This window comes from Spinacia oleracea, chromosome 3, assembly GCF_020520425.1.
Source record: "Spinacia oleracea cultivar Varoflay chromosome 3, BTI_SOV_V1, whole genome shotgun sequence".
Classification (NCBI taxonomy): domain Eukaryota; kingdom Viridiplantae; phylum Streptophyta; class Magnoliopsida; order Caryophyllales; family Amaranthaceae; genus Spinacia; species Spinacia oleracea.
In genome coordinates this window covers 8752966-8762038 of record NC_079489.1, presented here as the reverse complement: position 1 = coordinate 8762038, position 9073 = coordinate 8752966, and the positions used below count along the sequence as shown (strand labels likewise).

The following is a 9073-nucleotide window of genomic DNA, read 5'->3' as shown; positions in this document are numbered from 1 at the left end:
AGAGTGACAATTACTCATATGTCCACAAATTTCCTCCAAATGAGAAAATTGGAGAACATGGCACGCCAAACCATCTCTTACTTCATTTTTTTTTAATGCAGAAATAGGAAATATATTACCAACTGAGGGTTAAACCTCCAAGTTTAGGGTCATACAAAGAAGCCAACAAGGGAATGGTGCCATCACAAAAACTAATATTGGTACCATTCTCAAAATAAGACCAGGCTTACAAAAGTTATAATATAAACAAACCAAATAAAGGATGTTAGTTCCATTGACATTCTTCTGTATATACTGCAACCCGAGTCTAACCAAGCTAGACAGCCGAAGCTTCCTCAGTAACCATCTCCATCTCGTAGTCATGAACTAAAGAAGTAGGAGGTTGAAAGTGGTATATCTTCATTGATTTCATCTGTCTCCCAATCTCCGCACTCTTACTTCATTAATTTGACCTTTACCATAGTTTTGTTATGCATAATCAATAAAGTAGGAAAAAAAATTAAAAATATCATAACAAGACTTGTGGAAACTCTTTGTATTATTTCCACGTGAGACATTTGCTCGATTTTTTATTTCCCCTCTTTTCCCAACAAGAACTTCCAACGCAATTGGGTGGTTTTTGGTTGCACATGTTTTACTAGTTCGCAAATCAATGGTATAGAATTCACTACATTTCAACCCTCCTGCATCACCTTTCAATGTGTGCAACAAAATCATCACCATACGCTCCATTTCTCAACTTCTTAAATCTTAATCATTCATGATAATTGCTCATGGATTCATACTCTACTTCCCCCTCTATATCAATTGGTGCGATAACCTACCAGCATAACGATGAAAATTATTAGGTGCATCCAAAGATATTTTAATGCCCTTTAAATGATCATTTCACATTTGCTCCTCATATGGGAAAATGTGAGAGAGTATAGGATGCAACCGGATACACCTAATATGTTCTAGCACAACGAGGGTCATATGCTGTATTATATCATATCTATATATAATTAAAACTCAATAACAAAACATGTCATCATGTCTTGAATAGCTCAATGTCATTACACCTAATACAATGTCTACAACTCCGTTCCGTATATTTATCTCACATATAAAAAAAATGTTTTTGACAAGATCTGAACTCATTTTTTGTTTGACGGGAGATTATTAGATTATTGATATTAGGTTATTGTAATATTAATAAATATAAAATTAAAAAAATTATTATTTAGTTCTTATATTAATAATTATTTATTTATGTTATTATTAATAATCATCCAAAATTTATAAAATTCAAGTACGAATTAGACCTATTTGTAAAAATATATTTGTGATTAACTACTTAATAAACCTCTTTATACTCCATAAGGAAACTTTAACATGGACGAAAAACAAGTATTTGATACTCCCTATGAGTATTTCATTAATTCATTGATGTAAAGAATTAATATTATCTTGCAAAAAAAGAAGTAATATATATCATGATTATAGAAGTTATTACTCCTTCCGTTCTTGTTTATTAGTCCCTTTTTCTGTATTGAGATGTTTTTTATTAGTCCCTTTTAGAATCCTTCCTTATTTGTTCAACAATCATTCCCCTTTTACCCTTATATTATAATTGTAATTTCCTTTTCGTCCCAAATAAATATGCAAGTGGTCTTTATTTTCTAATTTAACAACACTAAACACTTCACCTACCCGTATTTTCTTAATTTTTTCTCTCTTCTACCCACATGGGTGAGATTTTTTAAAGATTCACATGCAAGGTGTCATTTTAGTGGATTGTTCAATATTCCATAAGAGGCTAATAAACAAGAACGAAGGGAGTACTTTCAATTAATGCATTGATGTAAAGAAGTAATATTATTATTATTTGATTCTCACCAAAAAAAATCATTCATTGATTTGTGATGTACACAATAGTACTTACGTATCATTGACAATTATTATCGCCAATAGTAACCACATTGGTTTAATATAATAATATAAATATGATTTATTTAATATAACAACGCAAATAATCATAATATTACATATTTTATTTAAGCCTTTATTAGAACTTATATGACCTTGTTAGAACTTATAAGATTTTATTGGAACTTATATGACCGTATATATTAGAACTTATACGACCTTATTGGAATTTATAGGACCATATTGAAACTTAATTAGAAGACCTTATTAGAACTTATAAGACCTTATTTAATTACTTATCTGAACTTATAAAACCTAAAAATAAGGTCCTATAAGTTGAAGAGGATAAGGCCGTAGTGTCAAGTTAATTGTCTTCCCAACCATTAATATCTTGAATCTTAAAATGATATAACTTTATTAACAAATTAAAGAATAACTAAAATGAATATTAGTAGCTTATATGCAAAAATGAGTTAAATTAATTTCTATTTCTCATCAAAATATTACAACTCACAACTCAACTTAAATGAAAATATTTTCAATAATTACATCAAGTGGAAAATATTGATGTCATATTACATACAATGATCTGTAACATTGTAAGGCCAATAACTAGTTGGTTTACAATGATCTTGTTAAATTGCAAGCACCAATAACTAGTTGATATGGAATATAAAAAAAGAATGGTAATGATCATGTGAGCTATGTTCTTGGGGTGGCAATATGCATGGTATAATGCCAACTTTAGTAAAGAAGCACAACCAAACATCATTATCGTAGCGATTCGTATCCTCGCTATAAAAAATAAAATACATTATAGGCAATATAAAACATGCATGTAAATAAATGCAAGTTGGAAGACTATAATTATAATTGAGTACATTGTAATACTAAATTATATCAAAAGGTTTTGCACAATTTCTTGTACATCAAAATAAATTTTAACTAAACAAGCTTTCAAAAACCCGTTCCTCTCTCTCCTTTTTCTCGCCTCTTTCATCTTTAGGGTTTCAGTTTTCTTTATCGTTTAGGCTGGAAATAGTCTAATTTTCAAGAAATTAGACTATTTCCGACCCTTCTTCTTGTTTTTTCATTGTTTTCTCTTTATGTTTTGTCTTGTTTTGGTTTTTTTTTTTCCGTTGATTTGTTCCCAATTTATTTTTGGGTTGTTCCTAATTTATTTGGGTTTTCCCTAGTGTTTTCTAGGTTCTTGATTCTCATCCATGGATGAATTTTTTTTAGGGTTTCAATAATTAGGAAGGAGATTTGGATTCATACAGGTTTAGGATTTATCATCATATCAACTCATCGATCAGAACAATTCGTGCGCAGATTGCAAAGTGCTCTACTTGGAAAGATCGAAAATCACTGCTCGCGTTAAGCTAGAAGCGGTGAAGTACGAGATGTGCTTTAGGATGCAGAATAGTAATTGTTTTGATTGTAAAAGTTATATATCTTCTTTGAATTTGTGGTATGCAGATCTATTTTATCATTTTAGATGCAGTATGACTAATTATTCATGAAATTGTTCTTCCCCGTCAAAAAAAAAAATTACCTATTTTTTTTGTAACTTTAACCAAATTTTTTTTTTGTAGCTTTTACTTCGTAATATGTTTTGATTAACTTTCATATTACATATAAAAAAATTTAATAGATAAATATTTTAAAGGGTTAAATGATTAATTTTATACATTATTAGTGATTTTAAAGAAATAATTTTTTATTAAAATGAAATAATACACTAAAAATTGATACCTTTTACATATAAGGTTAACATTTACTCTGATGTATAATATTTATTGTACAACACTTGTAAATAAGAATTTGTGAAATCATATTAATCGTATGCAAAGGATTTGGTCTTTATTTGTATAATTATGTAACTAAAGACTAATTGAAAACAATGATATTGTGTTTGGAAACCAAGTCAATGTGGGAATGTGAGTAAAAGTAAAAGTATGGGAATCTATAGAAAAATAAATCTGAAAAATTATGTAAAAATTTCTAAATTTTAATTTGTTTGGCTACTTATTGTGGAAAACTATATAAAATGGGATGTTACATATTTTTAGTCGTTTAATTTTGTTTTTCACGTGTTTCCACCGTATATCCATCATTTTTTGGGAGAAATGTATGGAAAATAAAACAACAAAATATAAGTAATTGATTTCTATGTATTTCTACACATTTCATTTTCCTTAATTTTCCATTTAAATTACCAAAAAAAAACTAAAATTAAGAAATGCTCCTACTTTACACAATTTTACACACTTTTCCTTATTAAATTAGAGTTCCCAAACACATTGTACATTTCATATCAAAAGAAAAAAAAGCACTAAATCAGAATAGTTGCATACTCATTTTCATATAAACAAGGTCACATGCTCGAGTCCTCGTTCCTCATTTGTCATTTATTTGAATTAGTGACTCATTCGCAACTTAAAAATGTTACGTACTCAGTTCACTCAAATACACCAATATAGTTCAGTTCTAAAAAACATATACTTCGCATTACGTTAATATAGTATAGTAATTAAAGAGCATATAATTCAAATCCAAAAAACATATAGTGAAATGTTACATGCATGTGTATGAGTACGTTAAAAATCCTCCGCAGTGTTCATCATGCACGTACATAGTGTATGTTCATAATTGGTTACACAATATTTGCACCTGATCTGGTGTATAATCCTAATTGCGCAAATACACATTCTATGACACAAAATTCATAAACTCTTGATTAGATTCAAGAGCGGCCATAATATGAGGCCTAAGGCAAATTTCCAAATCAACACTTCCTCCTCCTTCACAACCAGGATTTGCAACTATCTTTCCATCCTTCTTATTCCCATAACCCGTACGAACAGTCAAAGCTCGACCGAACCCGAATTCAGGGCCGTAAGTATTGAACCTCGTAGATCCTCCTATTATCACGCTATTCGACCCCCAATAAGGTTCAGGTTCAATAAGTCCTCGTCGAACCACCATCGGGGAATTAGACAACTTTTTGTAGAAATCAAGTATCGCTTCTCCATCAATGGCCATAATGCATTTCCTTATATTCAATGCTGCCCGACCCAAATCATTACCCAGTAATTCATCCACATCACAAGCCCATTGGGCTTTACGAACGAAATTCCCAAAGACGTCTTCTGAAACAGGCGGGTTAAGCCTACTTCGAGTACCCATTACGACAGAGCAAGTGGTTTGCTCGTCCTTTGGTAAGTCGCGAGCCCGGGTGATGGACCTCCACACAAATGCGGCCAATGCTTGGAAAGATGATAATGCATTGTGGTCGTCACCACATTGTTGGTTAGCGATACCCTTGAGTCTAGCCATCGAACTTGGTGAAAAGTGGAAGATTCTCTCCCTCAACAGGCCGGGGTCATCCGCACGATTTATAGACTTATCGACATCAACAAACGGAAATTTAAGTACGGTAACACCCCAAGGCTTATAATTAAGTATTGGCGCACGTGAAATAATAGAAGAATGTTGTGATTATGTTGAGAACAACGTAGTTATCCTAGATGATAGAATATCATATTTAACAGATCTAAATATTTCAGACAATACATTGACAAAATGAATAAAAGAGGTACCATCTACCACACCATGGTTGATGCTAAATCCTATAAACACCCCATCTATAAGTTCTGTTACCTGGATTGATAATAACGACTTAGTATGACCGTCGTAGTTTACGTACTTCTCACCAAGTTCGAAGAAAGAATGAGCGAGTGATACATCATCAGGAGAAACAATATGATCCATGGTTAGGCCAAACGCGGTAGCATGGATGAATCTCGCTCCAGAGCCCTTGTTACAATCAATGAAGATTGAGCTCGTGTTTTGTTCGGGTTGTTTTTGTGTCGTAAGACGGCCTGCTAACGGGTAGAAGTGGACAAGGGCGATAGAGAGCGAGTGTTTGAGATTCTCTAGCAAATTCGACACGACTCTAGTTCGAATAATCTCGTCAATATCATTGCTCTCGTTGGATTCAGACGAAGAAAAAAGTGGAGAGTTCTTGAGTGAAAAGAGAAAACCTTTATGGATAGGATCCATATTTAACATGATTAGATCCATCGGACCTAAGTGGTAAGGCTGTTTTGCAGCTTCGATCTCATGTTTTGGTTTTACAAAACATTCTGAGACAAGTTTGATGAGTGTTTCTTGCTCAGCTTTCACCATTTTATTACGACGACTGATATATGATACTCACCTTTATAATGAAAAGTGAGTAGAATATTAAGAAACGAACGGGGATGAGAGGGTGTTGGAAGTCTTAAAAGTATGTACGGAGTTTATGATAGTTTGTGATCGAAGTATATATATACGGACAAAAAATGATACATTTATTTTCTGCCTATTTTAAAATTTTGTTGAATATCTTTATACCAAAAATCCATACTCAAGTACATATTAGAAGTAGTGCGGTTGGTGACCACTATGCCGTATTTCACAATTGCCTACGACTCCTATGAGTATTGTTTTCATGATTATGTTACAATTAAACATTTCTTCAATTTGTGGTGGCATACTTTTTACAACAAGGCATTTTCAAATTGCCTATGAGTGTTGTTTTCATGATTATGTTAGAATTAAACATTTCTTCAATTTGTGGTGGCATACTTTTTACAACAACGTATATATTAGTTATGTACGTAATGTATATATGACATTTATATAAATAATGTAATTATTTCGGTGTCTGTAATAATGAGTATAAGACTTTAGATATTCATCAAATTATCAAAATAATATTTAATATATGTGTTTTTAAACATTATTTCGTAACTACTAATGAGATAATACGGATATTCCATAGCAGAACATTAAAAAAAGTCAACTTTCCTCATAAAATAGAGATGAGCATCAAACGAGCATTATTATATTGTTCTTTAAAATAATAAGAAGTACTAGGTACTCCGTACTAGCTTTTCTTTTATCACAAATTTTAGTTGATAATTTTACTTCCATAATTATCCTTGAGAATTTGCTAAATTATGAAATTGGAAATTGTCATTCTAATTATTGTCACAATAGATGTCCTCTTCACCAAAATAAAATAAAATAAAAAACTCTATCAAGTACTTTTTGTGTTAAACTTTAAAAACTTTGATCATGAATTCTCATTAACCTATAAGAAATAATATAGTCATATGAGTTCTTGTTAAATCGTTTTAATGTATAATTTTCTAATACCAACTTTTTATAATTTTTATGCGTGTAAAATCAGAGATATTTACGTTTTAAATCGTACTTTATATTATAAAGACAATAAAAATCAAATGAGATACTCCCTCCGTTTCTAAATAAGTGTCACTTTTCCATTTTTGGCGTTCCCTTGTAAGTGTCATATTTCTATTTTTGAACATGTACTTTCCCACTTTTCCATACACTTTTCACACTTTTCCCACTTTTCTATAAATCATAATTACTTTTACTTACACATTCTACACTTTTTCACTTTTAAATCCTCACATACACTTTTATTTGTACTTTATTCAATTAAACAATTATCTACTTTATCATTTTCCCCAAAAATACATTCTCAATCATTAACTCTTACACATTTTATAATTTTCTTAAGCACTGTACCGAGGCTCAAAAGTGACACTTATTAGGAACGGAGAGAGTAATTTTTTAGGGACGAATGGATTACCAATTTCTTTTCCTTTTCCATTGGAAGGAAATTCCTCCTTACTATTAACGAACTATTCTCATTTCAACGTGTTTCAAATTTTCAATACTCACACAAGTCACATGCAGTCCATTAGTCGCACGACACACACGTGACACACCTAGATCCTAAGATGGGCCGAGGATATAAAAAAATGGCTTAAAAATGTATTTTTTGAAATGAGAAAAAGTACCAAAGCCCAAAAGAAATTACCAAAACGTACCCAAGATCAGGCCTGGCCCAGTAGACTAGCAAGATAGCCAAGGTTAACCAAATCTAAGAGCAAGATAAGTCTTTAACTCTTACTACTTCGATTTTGCTCACACGGCATATGCCTCACCTAATCTTGTCATTTGATTCATATAGGAAGTAGAAATTTTCATGAATTTCAAATTTATGGGAATAAACTTCGATAATCAAATTCATGAGAATTTTCCAAAATGGTTTGGTTGGAAACAAGGGAGATAATTGCCTAAGAAGAGCTAGTTAAGTAAATTCCTACATTTTATGGGAAGTGGAAATTTCTAGAAAGTTCACTTTTCTATTTCACCAACTTGTTGTCAACCAATGGACTCACCTTTTCTTCCTAGGAAGTCCCAATTTTCGTGTTTTCTTATGTCAACAAAAAATAACTCTCTAAGTAAGATAAAAAATTTGTAACACTGAACTTAGAAAGTCTTACAAAGTTTTAAATTGAGTCAAATAAACGAAAATCAAGCAACTTAAGATCCAACTTGAGTTGAACGATGTAGTAAAATAACGTAGTATTTAAATTTGAGTATGAAGTTGTATTTATAATACTTTCATTTTAAATAAAGAACATCGTGACTATCTAGTCTGGAAAATTGTACATGGTGGATACAGAAAAATCACATTTTATTTAGTGACCTCATGGTAGGGGTGAGCGGGACCGAGTACCCGGTCAAAGGAAGGCAATGGTTATCATATTTCCCTTTTAGATTGATAGTAAGACACTAAGGGAAATAGCAATAGAATAAACTTTAATGAAGTTTATTTTCATGCCGCATCATCATTTTACAAACCTTGATTGTAATGAACCCTCTACCAACAATATACAAACCTATACAAAGGTTTATATATGGACCCAATTTCATTCATCTCATTTAAAACAAAACAAAACAAAACAAAACAAAAAAAAAAAAATTAAAATATTTTGCATACATGGAAAAAACAAACCACTTACTTTTTAGTAATCTTTGGTTTTATAACTTTTTTCAAAAATAGTGAGGTTTATCTACAAACCTCTAAAATGCAACACAGCCCTCTTATTGCTATTGCCCTAAGATATCATTAAAGGTGACACTTGGCAGATCCGACCCGAAACACGACACAACCCAACACGAGTATGGAGTTGTGGGACGGACTCAGATCAATTTTTTTGGAAAAACACGACAAGACACGATGCCACACGACACATCACGTTAAAATGAGTGAAATTAGACTTAGACATGAAAGCACGAT

At 31.5% G+C, this 9073-nt stretch overlaps 2 protein-coding genes across 2 annotated transcripts; both read right to left on the bottom strand.

Annotated features, from left to right (window-relative positions):
- Positions 1 to 4311: 4311 nt before the first annotated feature.
- LOC110786051 (uncharacterized acetyltransferase At3g50280-like) lies at positions 4312 to 6228 on the bottom strand. Its single transcript, XM_056841166.1, has one exon. The coding sequence runs from the start codon at positions 6097 to 6099 to the stop codon at positions 5410 to 5412; it is 690 nt and encodes a 229-aa protein (XP_056697144.1). The 5' UTR covers positions 6100 to 6228; the 3' UTR covers positions 4312 to 5409.
- LOC130469456 (uncharacterized acetyltransferase At3g50280-like) lies at positions 4621 to 5247 on the bottom strand. Its single transcript, XM_056838785.1, has one exon. The coding sequence runs from the start codon at positions 5245 to 5247 to the stop codon at positions 4621 to 4623; it is 627 nt and encodes a 208-aa protein (XP_056694763.1).
- Positions 6229 to 9073: the final 2845 nt, after the last annotated feature.